This window comes from Cetorhinus maximus, chromosome 13 (assembly GCF_964194155.1).
Source record: "Cetorhinus maximus chromosome 13, sCetMax3.hap1.1, whole genome shotgun sequence".
In the NCBI taxonomy this organism is placed as follows: domain Eukaryota; kingdom Metazoa; phylum Chordata; class Chondrichthyes; order Lamniformes; family Cetorhinidae; genus Cetorhinus; species Cetorhinus maximus.
In genome coordinates, this window is record NC_135891.1 from 46,106,163 (window position 1) to 46,133,186 (window position 27,024).

The window sequence follows — 27,024 nt, forward strand, 5'->3', positions numbered from 1 at the left end:
TATTAATAGGGGCATAGAGCCCGAAAGCAAGGAGGTTATGTTGAACTTATATAAGACACGAGTTTGGCCTCAGCTGGAGTATTGTGTCCAGTTCTGGGCACAGTGCTTTAGGAAAGATGTGAAGGTATTGGGGAGAGTGCACAATAGATTCATGAGAATGGTTCCAGGGAGGAGGAACTTTAGTTATGAAGGTAGATTGGAAAAGCTGTGACTGTTTTCCTTGGAGAAGAGAAGGCTGAGAGGAGATTTGATAGAAGTATTCAAAATCACGTGGGGTCTGGACAGAGTAGATAGGGAGAAACTATTCCCACTCGTGAAAGGATTGAGAACAAGAGGACACAGATTTAAAGTAACTGGTAAAAGAAGCAAAAGTAACATGGGGAAAATCTTTTTCAAACAGCGAGTAGTTAGGGTCTGGAATGCAATGCTTGAGAGTGTGGTGGAGGCAGGTTCAACTGAAGCATTCAAAAGGGAATTAGACTGTTATCTGAAAAGAAAGAATGCATAGGCGGGAGAGTGGCACTAGGTGAATTGCTCATTTGGAGAGCCAGTGCAAACATGATGGGCTGAATGGCCTTGTTCTGTGCTGTAACAATTCTGTGATTCTGTGATGAAACCTTACATTCCTAAGAGCTACCTGTTAGACTTGGAAACTAATAGTCTATCCACAGTCAGCACAACTGCTCTTACCATTGTCTACAGGTGTAAACATCTAGCACCATCTTCTCAGTAAAACAACCTGCCCCCACAAGCCCCCTTAACCTTCAATAACTAAGCTGCCCAGGCTTGTTATTGGGCAGAATTCAGAACAGGTCATTCAGACCCTCATTCTTCCATTTTACCTTAAAGTGACAGTCCCAAACTTGTAAACTTCATGTTTGTAATAATTCAATGTCATGTACAGTCTGAATATAGAGATAATCAGCAATATGTACTGACTACTTTAACATCCATCCGTGAGACTACAAAGTTTCAGAATCAGTCATACGGAGGCAAGTGACAATGAAAAGCAAAGTCACCAAACCACGTAACTAGTTGCAACAATCACAAATGCAATGATAAGACAAAAATCTCTGCCATGTACCTTCTAAATAATTGGATAGGAATTCAAGGCTGTCATTTTGGGTAGACATTCAAAGCCATTTTAGCTTCATCATCATGTTTAACTCAACCTGATATTTCCAAATACTAATGATTCTATAGGTTTTTGCATATTTTTGTTCTGCCTCAAACTGTAGTACTGTAATTCAAGTTAAATGTCACCATCTAATGTCATGCACAATAATCAGCAGGATTGACTGCTTTTATCTGTACCAGTTACCTGCTGATCATGGAGATAAACTCACTTCAACAGTTTGCATTACTAGCTGACAGTCACCGCAGGTTTTTCCATCCAGTCACTTAAAGTAATGACTGATGCACTGGCAGGGCAGCATGGTGCTACAGCATTTCAGCACCCCCGTCATCGTGAGGGAAGAGGAAGAATTGTAGCGGGAGAGAGGAGAGAAGATGACTCCATCACTTTACTGATGAGTTGGAGGAGGCGGATAACGCTGCAAATGACCGGGTTAGATTTGTCCTGTGCTTTGCAAATGGATCTACTCAGTCCTTTTTCACATTTTCCAGTGATGCATCAGTGTGATAGTTGAATTGGAATGACTTGGGGAAGGGGGAAAACTAGTTCTGAAGAACAGATCTCCAACACTCCTCCAATGCTCTGCCCAACTTCATCTTGTCCTTGAGACCCAACTCCTACTCTCTCGAACCTATCATGACTAAACTGCGAACCACCCAACTTTTCTTCCTGAGTCTGACATTAGTTCATATTGTTAACAGTTCCCTCTCCGTGGGTACTGTCAATAAAGAACGCAAAGGGAGTGAGCAGTGGATCTGTTTAAAAGAGCAGAGAGAGAGAGAGAGAGTGAGAGAGAGAGAAAGAGAGAAAATAGTGGACCCAGTTTAAAAGAGCGCAAAGGGAGAGAGAACATGGTGGACCTGTGGCAGGTCAGAAGGTTGGGCAGATCTTAAGAACCAGTAACAAATGATGAAAAAATTAATAAAGAAGAAGAAATTAGAGCATGAGAGAAAGCTAGCTAGAATATAAAAACAGTAAGAGTTTCTACAAGTATTTAAATAGGAGAAGAGTAACTAAAGCGAGTTTTGGTCCTCGAGAGAATAAGTCTGGAGAATTATTAAGGGAAAGCAAGGAAATGGCAGAGGTATTGAACAGGTGTGTGTGTCTGTTTTCACTGTATAGAACTTGGAAAACTTCCCAAAGACACTTGAAAATCAAGAGGTGAAAGGGAGGGAGGAGCTTAAAACAATCACCATCACCAGAGAAAAGGTACTAGAAAAAATATTAGACCTAACGGCTGACAAGTCCCCCCAGGAGATAATAGATGCATTGGTTGCAATTTTCCAAAATTCCTTCAATTCTGGAAGGGTCCCAGCAGATCAGAAAATAGCAAAAGTGACACCTTTATTCAAGAAAGGAGGCACACAGAAAGCAGAAAACTATAGGCTAGTAAAGCTAACATCTGTCATAGGGAAATTGCTAGAATCTATTAGTAAGGCAGTTGTAGCAGGATACTTAAAAAGTCATAATGTGATCAGGCAGAGTTAACATGGTTTTGTGAAAGGGAAATCATTTTAACTAATTTATTAGAGTTCTTTGAAGAAGTAACAAGCAACGTGGACAAAGGGGAATCTGAAGATGTGGTGTACTTGGATTTCCAAAAGGCATTTAATAAGGCGCCACATCAAAGGTTACTACATAAAATAAGAGCTCATGGTGTAGGGAGTAAGATATTAGCATGGATAGAGGATTGGTAGCTAACAGGAAGCAGAGAGTAAAGATAAATAAGTCTTTTTCAGTTGGCAAGCTACAACTAATGGAGTGCCATGGGGACCAGTGCTGGGGCCTGAACTATTTAAAATCTATGTCAATGACTGTATGAAGGGACCAAATGTATGGCAGCTAAATTTATCGAGTTTACAAACAGATATGGATAGGTTAAGTGGGCAAAAAATTTGGCAGATGGAGTATAATGCAGGAAAATGTGAACTTTTCCACTTCAGTAAGGGAAAAAAAGCAGTACACTGTTTAAATTGAGAAAGATTGCAGAACTCACTGGTACAGAGGGATTTGGGTATCCTGATACATAAAATCAGAAAATGTTAGTATGCAGGTACAGCAAGTGATTAGGAAAATGAATGGAATGTCAGCGTTTATTGCATGGGTAATGGAATATACAAGTTGGGAAGTTTTATAGCAGCTGTACAGGGTTTTGGTGAGAACACAGCTCGAGCACCGTGTGCAGTCTTGGTCTTCGTATTTGAAAAGTGATATAATTGCATTAGAAGTAGTTCAGAGAAGGTTCACTCGACTCAGTCCTGGGAGGAAGGGCTTATCTTATCAAGAAAGGTTGGGCCTATACCCACGGGAGATTAGAAGAATGAGAGGTGATCCAATTGAAACAAATAAGATCCTGAGGGGACTTGACAGGGCAGATACCAGGAGGATGTTTCCTCTTGGGCAGGAGAATAGAACTAGGGGACGCAATTTAAAAATAAGGGATCTCCCTTTTAAGATGGAGATGAGGAGAATTTTTTTCTCTCAGAGGGTTCTTAGTTTGTGGAGATCTCTTCCCAAGAAAGCAGTGGAGGCTGGGTCATTGAATTTATTCAAGGCAGAGTTAGACAGATTTTCGATAGACAAGGGAGTCAAGGCTTATGGGGGGCAGACAGGAAAGTGGAGTTGAGATCACAATCAGATTAGCAATGATCTCGTAATGAATAGTGGAGTAGGCTTGAAGGGCCAAATGGCCTACTCCTGCTCCTAGGCCATATGTTCCTAAATTCCCTCCCACCATCCTGCAAATCTGTTGTCATCACCCCTCTTCTCACAATGTCGCTACCCTTGACCCCTCTATCACTGTAATCTCCCAATCTGCAACATTCCTTTCCTCTCCAAAGCTCTTGAATGCACTGTTGCTTCCCAAATACCTGCCCCACTTCATCCACACTTACACATTTAAATACCTTCAATAAAGTCTCTGGCCTAGCCACTAAAACAGTCCTTGTCAAAGTCACAAATGACATATTTTGTGATTGTGACTGTGGTAAATTGTCTCTCTTTGACCTGTCAACAGCTTTCAACACAGTTAACCATACTATTTTCCTCCAACATCGCTCCCCTGGTGGAACTGCCCTAGCTTGATTTCATTCTTACTTGTTGAACCATAGCTACAAAATCAGCTGCAATGACTCCTACTCTCACTCCTACCTCTGGGTTGCCCCAAGGATCTATCCTTGCCCGCCCCTTCTATTTCGTATCTATATATTTACCTCAGTGATATCCCCTAGACACATGAGGTTCCACACGTATGTCGATGATACTCAGCTCTATCTCACCACCAATCTTTGGATCTCTTCACTCTTCACTGTCTGAGGCCTGAATTTTTCAGATGGTGGGATCTCGCTTCATGCCATCTGACTCCGAGTGCCCCAATCTGATTGGGTGGCAGCTCTCCAGTCCCTGCAGCGACAAGAGCTGCAGTGGACTGAACAGGAAATGCATGAGGATGCCTGAGACTAAGTGCAGGCACCAGAGGCTCAGGTAAGTTTAAAAGGACCCCAGGTGGGGACGGTAGGGAAGACCTGGGGGGGGGGGGTGCGAAGTGGGTGATCAGGGTCTCGGGGGAGAGGACGGGGTGGAGGTCCAGAGGCCGCCCGACCTTAAGCGGTGGGCGCCGGACTTCAGAAGGGGGCTTCTGATGGAGGTGCCTCCCCCACTCCCCGCCCGAGATCTAAGTCTGTTGATTTTCGGGCTTCCACGATGCAAGGTCAATCCTCCCGCCAGCCTAAAACTTGAGGCTGAGATGGAAAGGGCTTCCCATCTGAGACCTTGCCCACCCCAGCGTAAAATTGATGTGTGGTTAGGGCAGGCGGGAACCCAGAGGGAATCCCAACCCTTCAATTTCACACTCCTCCCCCCCACCACCCTCCGCCCCCCTCCCAACCCCGCCGGCAGGCGAGCGTAAAATTCAGGCCTATGATTTGGCACATTGCTTGTCTAACATTTAATATTGGATGAACAGAAACTTTCTCCAACCAAATATTAGGAATACTGAAGCCATTGTCTTTGGCTCCCTCCAGAAACTCTGTTCCCAGACCAGCGTTTCCATCCTTGGCAACCAGCTCTTCCACAATCTTGATTTCAATACCTCCACCACTGTTGGCGGCCTTGACCCCAAGCTCTTGAATTCCCTTCCTAAACTTCTTTGACTCTCTATCTCTCCCTCCTCTTTTACGGTGTTTTTTCACACCTACATACAAGCTTTTGGTCATCAATCCTGGCATTCCCCTTGATGATTCGTTGTTTTTATTGATGTTATTCTGGTTAAGCAGCTTAGGATGTTTCACTATGTTAAGTGCACTACATTAATGTAGGTTGTTGTTATACAGCCAGGCTGTTGTCAGGCCCATAGTCCGTGCTGTGTCCAGAGCACAAAGCTGCATCATAAGTCTTTCACAATCCTCCTTGTTCACTAGAGTACTCAGTTAAAAATAAAACCTGACATGTCGATAGAACTCGCACTTCATCATCTTTGCAGCTCGTGGTTAACAATCTATACTCTACATTACTCATCAACTACAAAAATTACAAAGCCAAAAATGCACTTTTCTTTTGACTCACTCCAATCTCAACTGTCCTTTGGTTATTGTTAAAAAGATAGAACCATAGAAAAGTTACAGCGCAGAAAGAGACAAAAAGATAACAGTTCAATAGTGAAGGACTATGTTAGCAATTAAGACCATTTTGGAAATGAATGGAATAAGTCACTATTTCAGCACACTCAACCCTTTGTGATGTTCCAAGTTCTTGAATCATAGTCAAGTATGTGAAGTAATGAACAACTAAGCTTTAGTAATATAAAAAGATGCAAAAACTCTGCTCTCCATGTAGTACCATTCCACTCTGCACCCAACCCCCTGCTGGAGAGGACTCCTTTTTTCACTATATGGTTTCTCAAAGTAATATAAATCATAAAATTCTTATGAATGGTACAATTACATTTTCAGAACTTGACGAGATCAAACTGTGCCGTTAACTTATCCTTTCTTCAGACCACTCCTACATCAGCCATTAGCTTCCAGATGGTGGAATGAGCATCACCTCCAAAACTCCTAAAGCTTCCTTTACTCAAATGAACAAACTGGGTCCAGTTACAGGCCATGTTTACTTTTGTTAATAAATAACATTAGCCCGCTTTGCTTACATCTTTGACCTTTAGCCCACAACCTGACATTTTCCTACCCAAGATGCAACAATATCATGTCAACAAAAGCAATCTTGAATGTCCGTGCTGACAGATTGGGTTGCTTGCTGGAAGTGTGACTTTAAAACAATAATTTCCAGATGCAGTCAGCCAGTTTGTCATCAAATGAATTGATATTAGCCACTACAGTTATACCATTCTTTTAGAGCTACTACATGGCATTGCATATAAAGTAACAAAATTCTTCCAAATATTAATTGCAAATAAAAATGTAGGAAATCATGATGTTGTGGAAATCTCCAAGGGCTAGGGTGATAAAATAACAGGAGCCTGTTTGCATATCCTGAAGCACTGGGTCAGATTTTATCATAAAAGATCGGCGAAAGTTTATGGTGAGAGGGCAAGATTAAACAAAACTGTTAAATTCTCCAAAGAGAGATTGGCTATACATAAATGAAAACAATTTCCTTTAGAAAATGCTCTGAGCAATTCAGGAGTCTTTTTGTAAGCTCTAACTGTATACATCTGACCAGATAAAAACTAAGAACAGACTTGAGTCATCAATCTTTTCCATTTCAAAAGTAAACACACTTGGAACAATTAATTTTTGGTGCCAGAGTTTAATTGGCAGTCATTAATACTTGCCATGTTGTTAAAGCGTACTTGAGCTAATAATGCTAAGACTTAACTTTCTGTGGTGAGTGTAATGGCAATTAATAGGCAAATACAGCAAGTCTATAAAAATAATTGGGAGCCGAAGGACAACATACTGTTTTTGTTGCTAAATGTGGAGCTCTAACCTGGACAGTAACTTTTGGATATTCACACTTAAACATCAGGACTTAAGAAACATAGGCAGGAGTAGGTCATAAGGTCCTTAAAGCCTGCCCTGCCATTCAGTAAGACCATAACTGATCTTTCCTCAACTCCACTGTCCTGCCTGTTCCCCATAACCCTCAATTCACTTGTGGCTCAAAAATCTTTCTATCACAGCCTGGAATATATTCAATGACTCAACCTCCACAGCTCTCTGGGGTAGAGAATTCCAAAGATTCATGACCCTCCTCATCTCTGCCTTAAACTTGCATCTGCTCCACACTGTACCATTTACCCATCAATAGCAAGCCTCGTCAATATTTTGACAGCAAATTCTAGCCCACGGTGTGAGTGAAAAGCAACAGAATCACTTTTCCCTCCCACCACCCTCTCCAACATAGCCATCTCCATTAATCTGATTGTGTTACATTGCCATTATCTAAATGGATCATCCGTGTTGAAAAATCATGGTAATTTTGGTAATTTGAGAGCCGTGTTGTGCTGTGGACTCAGGTCCAAGGAATGGAGATTGTCTAACTTCAAGCATAAATCTAAACAGTCGTCAAGCACAGGAGATTTTCAGTATTCAAATTAAGCGTAAAGAGGTAAAAGGTAACTGTTCTAAACTGGTGCTCCTTTACCTTCCTTTTTTATATAAGGGATTATTATGTCCATGAAGTCTCCTTCAGTTGACAGTGTATCTGAGTGTACTATTTGGACTTCTGTCCGAGATCACCTGGAGGAGCATATGATACTCAACCCATAACTTCACCATATACACATTTTGAACTGAAGTCAGGGGGCACTAATGTAGAATGTTCCCCTGTAGTCTGGCTGGTTCATCACATTTAAAATGCTGGCCCTGTAACCTCTGTTAATGACTAAGTTGGTAAATACATTGCCAAGTAAAGGTTTGAGATGTACAAACCCAGTAGGTCCCAGATATGATCAATGGAGCTTCGGCAAGCTCAGAGATCCTCAGCTAGGGTGAGGGTTCCCGGAATAAAAACAGAAAGTGCTGGAAAACTCAGCAGGTCTGGCAACATCTGTGGAGAGAAAAACCATTAATGTTTCAAGTCCAATATGACTCTTCTTCGGAACTGAAGATAGGTAGAAATGTGATGGATTTTATTTTGTTGAGAAAGGGGCCAGTGCAGCAAGAGAGAAGATTAGGGGTAGGTTAAAAGGCAGGGGAGATTAAATGACAAAGATACCATGGAGCATAAGGCAAAGGGGATGTTTAAGATAGTATTAAAGATACAAAGCATTGGTCCAGAGTAAATGTTAATAGCAGAATAAAGGTCAGTGCTGTCTTAAAGCAAAAACATGAGAACAAGAATCAAACCTGGGGGGAAAAAAACATCAAAATAAAGGACAGAGTTCCTGGTCTGAAGTGATTGAACTCAATGTTGAGTCCAGAAGGCTGTAAAATGTCCAATCAGAAGATGAGGTGCTGTTCCTCCAGCTTGTGTTGGGCTTCACTGGAACATTGCAGCAGGCCGAGGACAGAAGTGTAATCATAAGAGCAAGATGATGAACTGAAATGACAAACAACCGGAAGGCCGGGACCATGCTTGTGGACTGAGCGAAGTTGTTCTGCAAAGCAGTCACCCAGTCTGCGTTTAGTCTCCCCAGTGTAGAGGAGATCGCATTGTGAATGACGAATGGAGAGTAAATTGAAATAAGTACAAGTAAATTGCTGCTTCACCTGGAAGGAGTGTTTGGGGTCTTGGACAGTGAGGAGGGAGGAGGTAAAGGGCTAGGCATTACACCTCCTGCGATTGCATGGGAAGGTGGCAGGCAAAGGGGATGAAGTGTTGGGGGTGATAGAGGAGTGGACCCTTCGGAAGGCTGACAGAGGAGGGGAGGGGATGGTGTGTTTGGTTAGAGTTCCTGTTCCAGATCATTGTCCAGTGACGCTGATGAAGAGCAAGTGCGTGTGCATGATGCCTCAGATCAATCCAGATACTTGTAGCAGGTCATTGACCTATAACCTACAATGTGTTCTGTAATGATTCCGGTGATAAATTTACTGTGGTGTTTAGCGGGCGAACCTGGGAATGTGCACTAGTGTCAACAGCCGTGGTTGTAGAGATCTTCAGGGATCCTGCCAAGACTCGTCTTCCTTAAAGAGTGGCAGCATGGTTAAATTCCAAAAGAAACCCAGATTTCAGAGCAGTGAAATGTACTTACATGGTTGCAAGAAAGCTATACATTAAACATATTCTTTCCTGTTGACTGGTGTTGGGCGATTGCTGCAAACAGCTGGACCTTGGAGAACCCTGACACTGTCAATTACACTGTTCTACCAAGTTGGCCCCAGTTGTCCGTGGGGAAGCCGATAATATTGTTAAGTCCTGAAAACAGTGCATCTGTGATGTTCGTTGCAGCTGTGTGCAGCTATTTAAGCTTTTGTTGTAGATCTCCTTTTAGCAGAACAAGAAGTTAAAAGCAGTTAAAACCTTAACCACCACTGCCAGAATGGTGCATATAATGGAAGTGGGCTGCAGGTCTGCTTGCAAGAGAAAAAGCAAACTTTGTGACAACTTCCTTTGCAAAGTAGCACTTCTAAAGGCATTGTTCCTCACTTAAATGCAGGTATACCTTTGCCTGTATACTATGTGTGGGTGCATCCGCACTGGGTGCTGGGCACCTACAGAGTCCCTGTCCTTTCTATGTTCCTACTTCTCTTCCAAGAAGCAAAGAAGGCGGGATCTGTGATTTGAAACCCATTATAACCCATCTCGAAAATGGAACAGGCGGCTTCTCACCTGGTAAAGTGGCAACAATGATAAACAAAAAAAAAAGCCTCCATCATAAGCTCTTAACAGCAACATAAGCTTATCTCTTTAAATTTGTTTTAGCACTAAAAGGCAACACTTAGCAACTGTGGACACCAGTTCTATGCTGGAATAACTAACATTCAGCATAAATGACAGAGGATGGGACATTTTGAGGTCAAAATTTAGTAATGTTAGCAAGCAGGAATGCAACCCTATGTCTGGAATGGATAGGCCATGTATGCAACCAATACTGGGCTTCCAGCATCATCATCCAACCAGCAAGCGGTGGACACCTAATAGGTACCCCCTAGACAACCTGTTTTATCGATCAGGTTATTGCTTTACTGGCAATGACTCTCACTCAGGACTTTAAAGGGGACCAGATGAGGGGGGGGACAACCATAATCGTGGCAGCGGCATTTCCTGATCAGGTCATGATTGGGTGGTGATGTCATATTCATGATAAGAGCAAGTAGTGGCTGACATTAGCCCACGGCTTTAATCTGGGTTTGGGTCAATCACTCCTGCTCCTACCGGCTCCATATTCCATTAACTATTTTAACAAACTTATCTTTCTGGTTGTGGCCTGCACCAGTCCCATTAAGGACCACCTGTTGTGCCACATGTAGACCTGGGGGGTGGGAATGGGCACTGTCCCAGCTTTTAGTCACTACCTGGCAACCCTTGAAAAACCTGCATGCATATACAGGGTAGCAGGCTCATTTGAAACCTCAGGGGGTGGTTGTCCCTGCCCTTTTATAAGTCATTCCAGGCCCAGATAAGGGACCCATGCTCAGGGTTATGAGCCATGGCCAACGGCGGAACTTGCGGATTTTTGGTGGTTGTGGAAGGGCTAGACAACGGCTGCTTACAGGTGGAGAATCCTCCAGGAAAAGGACTTGTGTTTCCTTTAAGCACATGAGGCAGGCAATGGGAAACCTCCTCATGTATTCTCTTCCCTAGTCATGTTGCTCATTGAAATTGAAAATGGGAGGCTCTACGAGCAACTGAAAAGAAAAGCGCAAGACCGTGAGGCATGGAGAAACGAGCAGAGGCAAATCAGTACTACAATACCACATACAATATGTGAGAGTGGATTCAATTTTGGCTGTGACACTCTCCTTGATAAAACAGTCCGCCTCTACTCAATCTCATTACTCACACATGTATAAATGGTTACTTGAGCAAGATCCACAAAGATGACAGCCCACCAGTAAGCAAGCCAACACCATCAGAGGAGTTAGGGAATGGAGTGAAGAATATTGGCAAGAACTAATTATTTCAATTATGGGCAGAATTTTCTGCCTGTCGGGCGGGCGGACCCGACCCAATCTCCAGCGGGCAGGGAACCGATCCCCGCCGGAGAAGCGGGCCACGCCGCCATTTTACATGGCCAGGCCAATTAAGGCCCGCCCAGCATGACGTCTGGTGGGAAGCACTATGCGCTCCCTGTGCGGGCAGGGGGGATTCCCCAAAAATGAGGGTGCGCTCTTTCGCGCATGCGCACGAAAGAGTGCACATCTCCCTGAGGCTAAATGCTGCCTCAGGGAGATCACTTACACTTTGAAAAATATGAAAAATAGAAGAAAAAAATTCCCTAACATTATGACATGTTTATAATTTACATAAAAACTTTATTAAACTTTTTAAAACCCTACATGAATCCTCATCCCACCCGTGGATGAGGTTTCATGTTTTATCCCTTAATGTCACCATTAGCACATTTCTTAGCTAATATCACCACCGTTAACACCCTTTTGCCCTTTTGTCTATGACATCTTTGGCAATCTCTCCTTTGCCTCCACCTATCACTGGCCCTCTACCCAGCTCTACCTGTCCCACCCCCCTCAACCAGCTTATATTTCACCTAATTTCTATATTCCCTCAGTTCTGATGAAGAGTCATACGGACTCGAAACGTTAACTGTATTCCTCTCCGCAGATGCTGTCAGACCTGCTGAATTTTTCCAGCTATTTTTATTTTTGTTTCAGATTTCCAGCATCCGCAGTATTTTGCTTTAATCTTCATGTTTTATCTATTTGCCAAGGGGCTCCTGGCCTGCCCACCAACCTTAAGGTTGGACAGGCAGGTCCTTTAATTGTATAATTGATCCTGTCAATGGCCTCAATTGGCCATTTCAGGCCTTCCTGAAAATTTAAATGGGCCGGGATGATGTCGGGGGTTCCGTCTGACGTCATCCCGTGTCATTTTACGCGTTGGCGAGCGGGCCCCGCTCCCTGCTCGCTGACGGCAAAATTCTGCCCTATATTTCCATAAAGTTTCAAAAATAGGGCCAGCACAACATCATGGTGCATTCCCAAACTGGTAATTGCCAGTGTATAGGAGCAACTTGTGCCTTCAATTTAGCGGGTCACTACTCAAACACCAGGCACTTACTTCCCCAGTGGAAGGAGTAAAAAAATTGGAAAAAGTTACTCAAGCCTGCCCTGCAAAACCTAATGAGCAACTTCAGAATGTCACTGTAAAAGCCAAGTAGATTGTTGTCAACTACACACCAGGCCAGTGATGGTGTACATGACAAAGCTATCAGAAAATAGGGGAGGAAAGTGTAAATATCTTGTAACAATGCTATGAAAAACTGCTGCTGAATTGAAAGGATAGTTTGAAATGTGCCTTGGACATCCACATTCATCTAACTGCTTTAATAAAGCTGCAAGTGGGCTCAATGATGACTGTCGAACAAATCACATCCTCATACAAAATCAAATGTCTTTGATATCAGTTTTTCTTGTACAGAAAATGGCCATCTTCCACATGATTAAATTATCATAAAAGATCAAACCCAGTCTCTCACCTTTGACCCAGTGGTGCCGAAGATTTGAAAAGGCACTGAACATTCAATGAACTTTTACAATTCAGTTTCTGACCTTTGCACTCCTCAGGCCACTAACACAACTCCTTCCTGCCTTGTCATCCATCACTGAAATCAGAGTATTGAAGCTCTCTTGCTAAATGCAAGCTGGCGTCAAGCAGGAATGATACTATTATGATTTCACTGTAATTTAGCTGGAACACTGGGGAGATATCATATTTCTGACCTCTGTCACTTCTAGATGGTTTAACACGAGAAAAAAGCAGCTTTGGTATTCATCACCAATTGTCTGTCCTAGAATGTGAACAACTAGCTCTTCTGGTGTTCCTGAATTGACAAAGGTAAATCATGTTTAACCAATTTATTGGAGTTCTTTGAAGGAGTAACATGCGCTGTGGATAAAGAGGAGCCTGTAGACATACTGTACTTGGATTTCTAGAAGGCATTTGATAAGGTATCACATCAAAGGTTATTGCGGAGAGTAAAAGCTCATGGCGTAGGGGATAACATATTAGCATTGATAGAAGATTGGCTGGCTGGCAGAAAACAGTAAGTATGCGAAAATGGATCTTTTTCTTAGTGGAGTCCCGCAGAGGTCTGTGCTGGGGCCTCAGCCTTTTACTATTTATACCAATGACTTAGATGAGAGGAGTGATGGCATGGTAGCTAAATTTGCAAATGACACAACAAAAGTATGTTGTGAAGAGGACATAAGGAGGTTGCAGATGGATATAGATAGGTTGAGTGGGCAAAAATGTGGCAGATGGAGTATAATGTGGAAAAATGTGAAGTTGTTCACTTTGGCAGGAAGAATGAAAAAGCAGAGTATTACTTAAATAGAGAACGACTGCAGAATTATGAGGTGCAAAGGGATCTAGGTGTTCTAGTGCATGAGTCACAGAACGTTAGTATACAGGTATAGAAAGTAATTAAGAAGGTTAATGGGATGCTATCCTTTATTACGATAAGAATTGAACATAAAAATAAGGATGTTATGCTTCAGTTATACAGGGCATTGGTGAGACCACATCGCGAATATTGTGTGTAGTTTTGGTCTCATTTAATGCGTTGGAAATGGTTCAGAGGAGGTTTACTAGACTGATATCTGGAATGAGCGGTTGTCTCATGAGGATGTGTTAGACAAACTGTGCTTGTTTCCACTGGAGTTTAGATGAGTGAGGGGTGACTTGATTAAAATACATAAGATCCTGAACGGTCTTGAGAAGGTGGATGCGGAAAGGATGTTTCCTCTTGTGGGTGAGTCCAGAACTAGAGGGCACAGTTTTCAAATTAGGGTTTGCCCTTTTAGGACAGAGGTGAGGAATTTTTTTTTTTCTCTGAGGATTGTGCGACTTTGGAACTCTGCCTCAGAAGGGTGGAGACAAGGTTATTGAATATTTTTAAAGCAGAGGTATATAGATTCCCTGAGGGGTAGATCGGAATGTGGAATTTGAAACACAAACAGATCAGCGATGATCTTATGGAATGGTGCTTGCATTAAAAAAACCTGTATTTTCTGATTACTACTCATGTCATATTTGTATCTGACACTCTACCACAGATGTCAGCGTATCAGTTGACCTTTGAAGCCTCGAAAAATCCCTTCAAAAACGGGGGCAGGCTCCCTACACTCCAGCATAAATATTGGGGCGAGCCTGCCTCTGCTCAGCTGGCTTGCCCCTCTTTAATTTTTTGGGGCAACACCCTTTTAATTAGTATGAGGCGTGGTTTCCTTCCGTCTCCAGAAGCAAGTCTCACCTCATGGAGGTGTTGGTCAATTGGAGGCCAGCAGCTCTGCACACCAGCAACTTCAGGAGGAGCAGTGACCATTGTTGGTGCTGCAGGTAAGTCAAGGAAGTGGTGTTCAGCAATGGGCCCGGATAGTCAGGTATGTCCACGATCTTGCTGGGGCCAGGCTGACAGACTCTGGTGGGGGTTTGGGGCATGTAAGATAGAGTTGGGAGGAGGGTGGGGGGAGAAGAAGGGGAGTAAACAAGGGGGAAAAACTATGGAAAAGGCCCTCCAATTCCCCAGCAAGAGGCAGCAGTTGGTCAGCAGCCCCACAGGATTAAACTGCTAGTTTGCACATTGAGCGCCAGCCTCTCCTGCCATTCGTTAAATCAAAGCAGGATGAAGCCCTTAATTGGGCATTAATTGTCCATTTAAAGGCCTCAAACTCTTTCGAGTTATCAACAGTCACAGATTGCAACTCTTTCGAGTACAATCACAGTTCTTGGTTTCCGGGAGTGGGACATTTAAAGGCCTCAAGTGGGACAGGGGTGGGTGACCTGCCCAGCGCCTCCCCTTCTGCTCGTAAAATTTTGCTGGGGGCAGGGGCATGCGGGCCAGTGGTGGGGTTGCCACCAATGGAACAGTGCCCTAACAAAGGGGTCTACCGCCTGCTTTCCCACCCATGGGTGGCCCATAAAATTCAGCCCTTGGTTCTCAAGGGTCTGGGTAGCAGGCAAAATAGAACTAGGATTTATCAGCCATAAAGTTAGGTGAGGTTCACAACTGCATCCAGAAGCAGGAGGGGCTCCTCTGATAGCACAGTGAGTTCATGATGTAAAAGCTTAGCTGAACCATACAGGCCAGGAGAGTCTCAGGTGGGATTCCTGAGTGAAGCAGCAATCACTGGATAAAAGTCATGAACAGGAACCTCGGTTAATAGTCTTTCACTCCCCAGCCAACTCCGACCTGAGGCCATTTGAGAGAGCAAACTTGCACCTTTCTAGACAGTACGGCTCAGTACCATAACATGAGATGTTTTACAATTGATGTGAAATAGTCATGAAAATGGCAGGTGCATGTGAAAGGTACAAAATGGATCCATTGTTCAAAAGGGTCACACTTCCCTTTGTGCTGTATGATATTCAGTTTCCTTTCTCAACATGTTAGCCCCTCCCTTTAACCATAGATAAAAACAAAAAACTGCGGCTGCTGGAAATCCAAAACAAAAACAGAATTACCTGGAAAAACTCAGCAGGTCTGGCAGCATCGGCGGAGAAGAAAAGAGTTGACGTTTCGAGTCCTCATGACCCTTCAACAGAACAGTTCTGTTGAAGGGTCATGAGGACTCGAAACGTCAACTCCTCCCTTTAACCATCTGTCCATGAATAATTTAATCACAACATCAATATAACCCTTTAAATCATCATAAGGGTATCATGGTGCAATCCCTACTGTCAAAAGCTAGGGCAGACTTGGCATCAAGATCTTGGCCCTTCAACGATACCGAAGGAGTTTGTCAAAGCAAAGCGTTCAACACTATTTTAGCCCTCTGAGCACTGAATTTCCATTGCAGATTTCAAAATAGAACATATACGCTGAATTTTGATTGTGCAGCATCAATAAAGCAGACACAGTACACTAAAGTAATACAACTGAGAACCCAGAGCCACCAATAGTTATCTCTCTGAATAGCGAATGTATCTAATACAAACTTTAATAGGGATAAAAGACTGAAATGCAGCCTGATTGGGCCCTGAAGCTCTTCAGACATTGTGAATACAAGGGGTACAGTGGGTATTATTGATATGCAAATTATTCCTTTTTTATATATAAAACCAAGAATTTTGATTATTCCACCAGATAACGAGGCCTTAAAAGCTCCAAAAGCTTTGTCCCTAATTCACATCAGATTAGTAAAAAAACAAAAATTCATGAGGTGCTCAATGCACCTTCATGCCGTCAAAATGGACTGAACAATAGAAATAAATTACTATATTGCAGAAATATTTACAATCAGATGAGGAGGGTTTCTGTGAGCTCCTGATTTTAAAAAACACTTTTGCCAGAATCAGCTTTAGATTAATGCTTTTTTTCTATACACTATGATTTTTTTTATCACTTCTTATTAGATTTTAGTTCCCACTGCTACTGAACCTTGGACCAGGAAGGTGCTATAGAAGCAACAGGTGTCATCACCCGCTTTCACCTTGAACATCCAAACTGGTTCTCAAACTAGTCGGAGTGCATAAGAGCAACATTTTTCAATATGTCACAATACTATATGCACCACCGACAACATCAGATGGCGTCACCCCCCCTCCACTGAGGCCAGAAACAATTGTCATAGGATCATAGAATGAATTATAGAATGGTTACAGCACATAAGTAGGCCATTTGGATTGTCGTATTTGCGCCAGCTCTCTGTAAGAACAACTCCACTAGTCGCCCACTTCCCCGCTCTTTCTCCGGCATGGCGGGAATTCACAGGATTGGCCGGGGGTCCTGCCATATGAACAAGGAACACTACCACATTTGTGTGTTATTCCTTGTAAACGAGTTTGCATGAAATTACCCAGGTATTTTAATAAAGGCACATTTTAAGTCTTGTCAAATGGACAGGTGTTTGCTTATCAGAACTGGCCAAGAGCAATGGTAATATAATTATATTTTTAAAAACTGGATAAATAACCAAAGGAGGCTGGAGAGTGCACCCCAGAGTTAGATTATGTTTGGTTTTCCTTCCAATGGTACAAACCACTTGCATTTATATATCTTTGTCTAAATATTAAAAGTCCCAAATGTGAATTTCATCCACAAATCGAAACACAGACACAGATGCTGAGCCATAGTGGAAAACATCAGAAGGGCTGAGTGAAAATCTAGTTGACATGATGGGTTTGAGAAAGCAATTTAAAAAATAGAGCAATTGATAAGGAGGGGAAGGACTTTAGGAAAGGAGTTCCATAGTCTGATACTAAGGCTTAACCACTAGCAATGTAACGAAAGGATTGTGGCAGGGGTGGGGTGGGGAGAGAGGATTCCAAAATGCCAGAATCAGAGGGATTTGTAGACCAACTATTTACATATAATACATTGGGTACAAGGAATCAGTGTAGATTAGCAAGGACAGGGATGACTGGTGATCCGGAATTAATTTGACAGAGGATATGAGTGGCTGCAGTTTGGTCCAATTCAGATTTCTGGAGAGTGCATGATGAAAGACCAGAAAGAAGGGCACTGCAATAAATGAGTCTACCATTGGCAAAATCATGCATAATTCCTGCAATAGATTTTGAGATTCACTGTACTCCACAACATAGTGTAGGTTTCAAATATACATAGCTAAATCAAATGAAATGACTCATTTTTAACCGCAGGACTCAAAACATGAAGACCTTTGACTTATATATTTTAATAATAGCTTCATGAAATCACTTATTCTCACAGCTAGTTTTAATGATAGGAATTAGGAGGAAGAACACAGATTGCATTGATGGCTCAGTGAGTTTATCCAATGAATGTTTGAGTCATAGAAACCAGAAGGGTCTGAGGATTGATCTCTGTAATAAGATACTTATATGCCACACAAGACCTGTTTCAAGTTGGGGACTCTCACAGCCAACTGGAAGCAAAATGTAAAACTGCCAGGAATTGCTGAAACAAGTTGATAGGAACAATCATTTTATCAAGTCTCAGTGACACTAGCACAATATAAAAGCACCTTCATCTCACCTGAAATAAGCAAGTGGCCCCATTGTCCCAGGATGAGATGGAAATTCAACATGGGTTCTCATCCATCATCATTATCCAACAACCACTGCTGGCCAATGCAAAATGAACACATCAGGCGAGGATGAGATTCTAACAAGGTCCAATGCCCACCGTTACCAAATTGTTCACTGGTAAAGCTCAACCATTTGGGAAAGGTAGGGGGAGATTGTGGAATAAAACTAGTAATCCTAGTTCCCAGGGGGCAGATAATGACCCTCAATCATTCCCTTTTCATCTCTTCCCTCCCTCCTAGGACTTACTGAGGGGACCACTGCTGGCAAGGCAAACAACCAATATTGATTCTGGCCATAGGGGTGCATTCAGCAACTCACTACAACTATCACAGTGATATCTGAGGCCTCCTAGCTTGGGCACACAATAGATGTGTGCCATCAGTTATGCACCTGAAAATGGACCATAGCAAGATATTTTTGTGGCCACTGGCCACAGAATTTTTCAAAATATTTTTTTATGCATCTCAATTGCTGCAAAATGTTTTACCTAAGCATGCTTATTAAAAACAAGTTCACCGTTAGACACTTACACCCACAGCCCATTACTATCTATCACCTCTCTTTTATAGTATTAGAGATGTGTGTAATGAGTTGAATTTTAGCTCTTGTGGTTATAGATAGTAACTAAATAGGGCTTGTATGGTTTATGCCTTGTGGGTGACAGAAGAAGTCACAAAAGCTGGTCTATTCCCAGCATTCAAAATTTCAAAACAAAAAACTACTGCAGATGCTGGAAATCCAAAACAAAAACAGAATTACCTGGAAAAACTCAGCAGGTCTGGCAGCATCGGCGGAGAAGAAAAGAGTCGACGTTTCGAGTCCTCATGACCCTTCATGAGGACTCGAAATGTCAACTCTTTTCTTCTCCGCCGATGCTGCCAGACCTGCTGAGTTTTTCCAGGTAATTCTGTTTTTGTTTCAAAATTTCAAACTGGCTGACAGAGCAAAATGATATGATCTATAATTACTCCAAATAGTTTAAAACTGAAATAGATTTTTTTAATCTTTTCATTAAAATCACATTTGTACCGTGTGTATTCTTTAATCAATATGGCCAGATATGAAGAACATTTGATTAGAAACCAGGGGCAACGTTTTCCGGTCGGCGAGCAGGGGTGGGGCCCCCTTTAAAATGACACGGGGATACGTCGGGCGTGAATCCCGACGTCGCCCTGCATCATTTAGACTTCAGTTTGGTGGGCGTGCAGCCGAGTCGGCTGTGCACCCGCCGAACTGTCAACGGCCTATTAAGGCCATTAAAAAACGAATTAACCTGCCAGGCGGGCCTCAGAAAAAGCATGAAACCTGATCCACGGGCAGGATGAGGTTTCATGAGGGTATTTAAATTTTTATTAAAGGTTTCAATAAAAGTTATGGACATGTCCCAACTCATGTGACAGTGTCACATAAGGGGACATAGCAGGGAAATTTTTTAAAAACCTTCATTTGAAGTTTCAAATTGGGAGATGATCTCCCTGAGGCAGCACTTTGGCTCAGGGAGGTCTGTGCGCACTTTTGTGCGCATGCGCGAAAGAGTGCACTCCCAGCTGAGGGAGTCCCCCCACCGCCTGCACAGGGAGCGCATAGCGCTTCCTGGTGGACGTCACACTGGGCGAGCCTTAATTGGCCTGCCCACGCAAAATGGCGCCCCCCCACCCCCCCCCCCACCCCCCCGACTTGGGGCGCCAATCGGAAGGTGGCCCGCCCGCGGCCGCACCTGCACTTCCCCTCCCAACGGGGGGGAAGATTTTGCCCCAGATGACAATGTCAATAAGGAGAGTAACAGGCAGAGATGTTATTAACACTGAATCAGAATCTACCTCCAGTTTGGAGAAAAGAGTTCTTATTTAATATATGTGCAGATTACATTCTAATATTTAAATCTCAACACAAATCTTTGGTTCAAACATATTGTTTCAGTAGTTACAGCAATCTACCAGAGTTCAAAGTAATCATTTTACAAAGCAATCTTAATGGCTGGCTGGTAAATCAATGCATGGGTCTGAATTATGAGTTCATCACAAAATCTGGAACATTTGCCTGAAACTGGACCAGCCCAGCTTTGGCACTAGCATGTGCACATCAGGTATGTGTTCTGGGGAAGGAAATCCATTTTAAACTTCAGAACCTGTATTGAATCACACAGTCCCTATTGAGGTGCACCTGCTGCTACACTGTCCCAAAGTATGCCATAATCTCAACTGCCGACAGCATCAATGCAAATTTATTCTATTTCTCACAACGTTGATTTTTGTCATATTTCAAAGTGAAACCTGCAATTTCGCACAAATTTGGAGGAAAAGCAACATCAACTTCAGCTGCTCTCACACACCATGAAGTAGTCAGCTTCAGATTGTCAGTGTCCCCCTGTGCATCCCAGAGAGATAGTAAAAAATAAATCACTGCTATTCTAGTCCGTAGAATTATGGACTTCCACTTTATACCACTTAGCAAAAAAATTCATGAACTAACAAGCTCAGCATCTGAAAGTATGGAGGATATTATCTAACAAACTTCGAAAAAAATTAATAATAAAAGGTAAACCCAGCTCAGTGCAAGTGGAATTGGGTCTCATGGTGAAGGACAATTGCTGGAGAAGGAAGTTACACTACTGGGTAGATGAGAAGGACTAACCTCATCTGGACTGGCTGCTTGGTAAATCCGACACGCATCCTCATAGTTTTGCTCAGCTTCAGCTCGGTCAGTTGAGTCAGGGCCATGAGACTCGTAGACGGGTGTAACATTATGGCACAGCGCAATCGCTTTCACTGCTTCATGAACACGGACGCTGACAGTTTTACGTATTTTAGGTGCTGTTGAGGGGGGCTTATCCTGTGAAGCCGGTGTCTAGAAAACAAGAAAATCCCATTTTAATTTAGCACATGCTTTGCGTACACCATTATTGAGGGGGGACAGAGAACAGTGCAAACAAACTGGAAGCAATTTGCAATTTGAAGCTAACAAAAGCATTGGTTATCGTCAAAACAAGTTAGGCTGGTCTGAATGATGCAATTTGTCCCCGAGTACAGTAACCATTATTATAATGATAGAAAACAAATATATATCCTAGGCACTTTTACATTTGGCATTGCCAAACTTGAAATTAATTCAGATTAAACAGGGTAAGTATCAATGACAAAATATCAATAACAAGTTTGGCATGGATTAATGCTAGTGAAATGATGAAAAATGCCAGATTATTGTTAAACCCAACTGGTTTACTAATGTCCTATAGGAAAGGGAAACCCACCATCCTTACACAATCTGGTCAGTCCCACACCAATGTACATGGTTCACTCAATTCCCTCTGAAGTGACCCACTTCAACGTCCTTAGTGAATCTAGTGCCAATGTTACCCACACTCCAGCAAATTAAATAAAAAAGTTTCAAAATGCATGCAAGAAGAAACAAGAGATTGTACGATTGACTAAGGACATCATCGTCCCAGATTTGCACTAAGTGTTGTAGCGGACTGGAAAAAAGGACATTTTACCCGCTGGCCGCAATGACAGCTTTTCACACTGTATTGCCCCATTCCACCTCATTACTTATGCATTCCTGGGAAACACTCCGGGTTGCTGGCAGGGTGGCCTCTGATTCGCTCACCTCACGGTCACCTCAGGCCTTCAGTAAATCAGGTGCCATATTTAAAGAGCGCTCCTGCACAGAGCGAGCACTCTTCAAGTGATACGGAGCTGCTGGAAACTGATGGCTGCCAAAGGGAGGAAGCGTGCTGCCCCCAGGTTTAGTGACATCTCCCTTGAGCGCCTACTGGACGCCCACCACAAGGTCCTCTACCCCGGTCACCAATCCAGCATGGGAGGCAGTGGCAGCGGAGGTCAGCACCAACGCCCTGCAAAAGAGGACAGCCATCCACTGAAGGAAGAGGATGAATGGTCTCATCTGTTCCACCAGGGTAAGTCACTCTTCTCATCACACCCAACTCTCACACTCACAAACCCATCACTAATCCACAGGGATCTCACACCTCAAGGGACAACACCGCTAACTCTCTCACACACCCTCACACCTCCATCAGGCTCATATCCTCTGGAGCTCGCATCCTCATTCCTGTCCATGGCTCCACTCGCCACACAAACATTCCACACACTGCCATGTGTCCTGCTCACACTCTCTCCATCTGTTCCCATGCAGGAGAAGCTGGCTCACAACAGCAGGGTGGGGTCCCAGACCAGGGGCGGAGTGGCCCACATTCGGTCCCTCACTCACTTTGAGGAGCGTGCCATCGTGCTGACTGGTGAGGATGTGGATCGTGCCTGCAGCGACTGTGAGGTCAGAGGCGAACACCCGCGTGAGGATCCTGCACCACATCATCCCTCCCTCAACACAATTGTGAGTGCTATCTCTCTTGCTTTTGACTCTGCTGTTATGCACTAATTATCTCTACTTTGGTTTGCAGGGAGCTCTGCCAAGCGACCGACACCCTCAGCCAGCCAGTCCCTCAGCTCCTTCCAGGTCCACAGCTCCAGCCAAGAGGACACTTCCTCCAGTGAAGAGCTGAAAATAAGTGTTTAATAGGTGGATATCCATTAACTGAATCAGGCAGCAGAAGACATTCTGTGAATTACAACTGTTCTATGTTAAACTATAGTTCAGTATGAATATCAGTTTCCACTCTTCTCTTCTGGATCCTTTCCCTGTTCAGACGCAAATGAAGGGAAAATGCAGTACAGGCTTCAATGAACATCATCTGCTCTCAATTCACTCTGAAGCTTGTCCAGGTTTGCTCTCAAAGGGGCCTACGTTTCTAACATTGTCAATAAGCAGCCTGGAAGACCCGTCACAGTGCTTACCCACACCCTCCACCAGCACAGAGACACACACCTCTGTGGGACCTAGATCTAGAGCAAGCTTGGGTTCACAATCTGTTGGTCACCACACGGACGTGTGTCCGCAGCAGGAGGGGGCAGGTTCGACTAAGCTCCCTGGCACTTGGAGGAGTGCTGAGCCAGAGGCATCTGTGAGGTCCAAGTCTGATGACGAGCCTCTGGATTCGGCCTTCCAACTCATCCTGGAGAGTCAGCAGAAGGCGGGGGAACATCACGCAGAGCTGTTGGAAACCCTCAAAAGAGTGGCGCACGAGTCGGAGGGAGCATCCGCTTGCTCTCTGATGAAGCGGTGCCCACATGTGCACGTATGGAGGTCTCCATGTGAAAGATAGTGAATGCCATGGAGTCCCTGGTGCAGCAGAATGCGGAGGTACGTGCAGACCTGCAATCAATTGTGATAGCCATGGGTGAATTCCTGCAGTGGCAACGTGAGAGGGAAGTGGGGAACCTCGATGTCCTCCCAGGTGCTCCTTCCCCTCAAGGAGTCAGGCCGGGGCCCTCGGGCACCCAAAGGGAGTATGAGTGGCAGCTGGACACCCCTGGGTCATCCGCTCAGGGATCTCAGAGGCTGTCCTCTCCTCTGAGACCTCTTTGCCTGTGACCCCCTGAACCTCGTCTTCTGTCACCGTAGAGGGAGCAGCGGGCCCACAGGAGGATAACCAAAGCAAGCCATGGCCCTCAAGGCCTCGGCTCTCCAGAGAACACATGCCAAAATCATCAAAGGCAACAGAGCCAACCATTGCACAGGCTGTCTCCACCCCTGCTGCGGATGTCAGGGCAGCACCTAGAAGATGTGGTAGGCCTAGAAAAATTAAGAATTTCTGATCACATGGTTGCACGGATGAACACGTTGTGTCACCTTATAATCTGAAAATGTATTCACTTCCACTGAATCATGTGCAATGGTGTCTTTCAGCTTCATTTACAGGTGCTAGCGAGAGTAGAAATAATAGGATATATCAGATGAATACGTGGCTGAAGAAATGGTGTAGTGGAGAGAGATTCAGATTCCTGGGATATTGGGACCAGTTCTGGGGAAGGGGGGACCAGTACACACAGAACGGGTTGCATCTGGGCAGGACTGGGATCAATATCCTCGGCGGGGTGGGTGTTTGCTAGTGCTGTTGGGGAGGGTTTAAACTAGAATGGCAGGGGGGTGGAAACCTGAACAGGGTGACAGAGGAAGGGGAAACGAAAAGAATAGAAACGAAAGACAGGAAAGTAAGAAGCAAAAATGGAAGGCAGAAAAAACAAGGGCGAGAAACAAATGGGGTCATAGTGCAAAATAAAGCTAAGATGACTAACAAGGTTAAAAATACAAGTCTAAAGGCACTGTATGCACGGAGCATTCGTAATAAGATAGATGAATTAACAGCGCAAATAGATATTAACAGTTGTGACATAGTTGCAATTATGGAGACATGGCTGCAGAGTGACCAAGGATGGGAACGGAACATCCAGGGGTATTCAATAGTTAGGAAGGACAGACAAATATGGAAAGAAGATGGGGTAGCACTGTTAGTAAAGGAGGAAATCAATGCAATAGTGAGGAAGGATATTGGCTTGGAAAATCAAGCCGTGGAATCTGTTTAGTTGGAGAAAAGAAACACCAAGGGGCAGAAAATGTTGGTGGGGGTTGTCTAAAGGCTCCCAAACAGTAACAGAGATGTAAGGGAAGGCATTAAACAGGAAATTAGAGACACATGCAATAAGGGTAGAACCGTAATCATGGATGACTTTAATCTACATATAGATTGGGCAAACCAAACTAGCCAAAATATTGTGGAGGAGGATTTCCTGGAGTGTGTATGTAATGGTTTTTAAGACCAATATGTTGAGGAATAACTAGGGAGCAGGCTATCCTAGACGGGGTATTGTGCAGTGAGAAAGGATTAATTAACAATCTTGTTGTGCGGGTTCCCTTGGGGAAGAGCGACCATAAAATGATAGAATTGTTCATTAAGATGGAGAGTGAAGAAGTTGAATCCGAAACTAGGGTCCTGAATCTAAATAAAGGGAACTACAAGAGTATGAGGTGTGAGTTGGCAATGATGGATTAGGGAACCTTACTAAAAGGGTTGATGGTGGATAGGGAATGACTAATATTTAAGAAATGTATGCATGAATTACAACAATTATTCATTCCTGTCTGGCGCAAAAAATAAAACAGGAAAGATGGCTAACCATGGATTACAAAAGAAATTAGGGATAGTATTAGATCCAAAGGGGAGACATATCAAATTGCCAGAAAAAGCAGCAAGCCTGAGGATTGGAAGCAGTTTAGAATTCAGCAAAAGTAGACAAGAAGATTGATCAAGAAGGGGAAAGTGCAGTATGAGAGTAAACTTGCAGTGAACATAAAAACTGACTGTAAAAGCTGCTATTAATATGTGAAGAGAAAAAGATTAGCAAAGGCAAATGTAGGTCCCTTACAGTCAGAAACGGGGGAAATTATAATGGGGAACAAAGAAATGGCAGAAGAATTGAACACATATTTTGGCTCTATCATCACAAAAGACAACACAAATAATTCCCCAGAAATGTTAGGGAACCAAGGGTGTAGTGAGAGGGAGGAATTGAAGAAAATCAGCATTGGTGCTAGAGAAATTAATGGGGTTAAAGGCTTAAAAATCCCCATGGCCTGATAATCTACATCCCAGAATACTAAAGGAAGTGGCCCTGGAAATATTGGATGCATTGGTAGTCGTCTTCCAAAATTCTATAGACTCTGGAGCAGTTCCTACAGATTGGAGAGTGGCAAATGTAACCCCACTATTTAAAAAAAAGGAGGGAGAGTAAAAGCAGAGAATTACAGACCAGTTAGCCTAACATCAGTAGCGGGGAAAGGCCAGAGTCTATTATAAAAGACGTGGCAACAGAACACTTGGAAAGCATTAAAGGGGTTAGACAAAGTCAGCATGTGTTTATGAAAGGGAAATCATGCTTAACTAGAGTTTTTTGACTGGAGTTTTTTCAGGATGTAACTAGTAGAATAGAGAAGGGAGAACCAATGGATGTGGTGTATTTGGATTTCAAGAAGGCTTTCGATAAGGTCCCACATAAGAGACTAGTAGGCAAAATTAAAGCACATGGGATTGGGGGTAATATACTGGTAAGGAGTGAGAATTGGTTGACAGACCGGAAACAGAGTGTGGGAATAAATGGGTCTTTTTCAGGATGGCAGGCGGTGACTAGTGATTTCCGCAGGGATCAGTACTTGGGCCCCAGCTACTCACGATATACAGAAATGACTTGGATGAGGAAACCAAATGCAATATCTCCATATTCAGTTCTGTTGAGGGGTCATGTGGACTCGAAACGTCAACTGTACTCTTCTCCACTGATGCTGCCAGACCTGCTGAGTTTTTCCAGGTATTTCTGTTTCTGTTTTTGTTTTGCAATATCTCCAAGTTTGCTAACAACACAAAGCTGGTTGTGAGTTGTGAGGGCGATTTAGACAATTTGTGCGTGTGGGAAAACACATGGCATATAATGCAATATAATGTGGATAAATGTGAAGTGATACGCTTCAGTGTGAAAAACAGAAAAGCAGAGTATTTTTTAAATGGTGATATATTGGGAAATGTGGATGTACAAAGGGATCTGGGTGTCCTTGTACACCAGTCAATGAAAGTATACGGGTAGGTGCAGTGAGCAATTAGGAAGGCAAATTATGTGTTGGCCTTCATTGCAAGAGGATTTGAGTTCAGAAGTAGGGATGTCTTACTTCAGTTTTATACAGGGCCTTGGTGAGACCACATCTGGAGTATTGCATGCAGGTTTGGTCTCCCTACCTAAGAAAGGATGTACATGCCATAGAGGAGTGCAGCAAAGGTTCACGAGGCTGATTCCGAGGATGGCAGGACTGTTGTATGAGGAGAGATTGGTTCAACTGGGCCTGTATTCACTAGAGTTTAAAAGAATGAGAGGGGATCTGATTGAAAT

At 43.5% G+C, this 27,024-nt stretch overlaps 1 protein-coding gene across 3 annotated transcripts in view; it reads right to left on the reverse strand.

Annotated features, from left to right (window-relative positions):
- Positions 1 to 27,024, reverse strand: part of atp9a (ATPase phospholipid transporting 9A) — a 211,068-nt gene that overhangs the window by 78,040 nt on the left and 106,004 nt on the right. For all 3 annotated transcript variants that reach the window (XM_078555359.1, XM_078555358.1, XM_078555357.1), the window contains one exon: positions 20,864 to 21,076. In XM_078555359.1, coding sequence (XP_078411485.1) covers positions 20,864 to 21,076 — 213 coding nt within the window. The remainder of the gene's footprint in view (positions 1 to 20,863; positions 21,077 to 27,024) is intronic.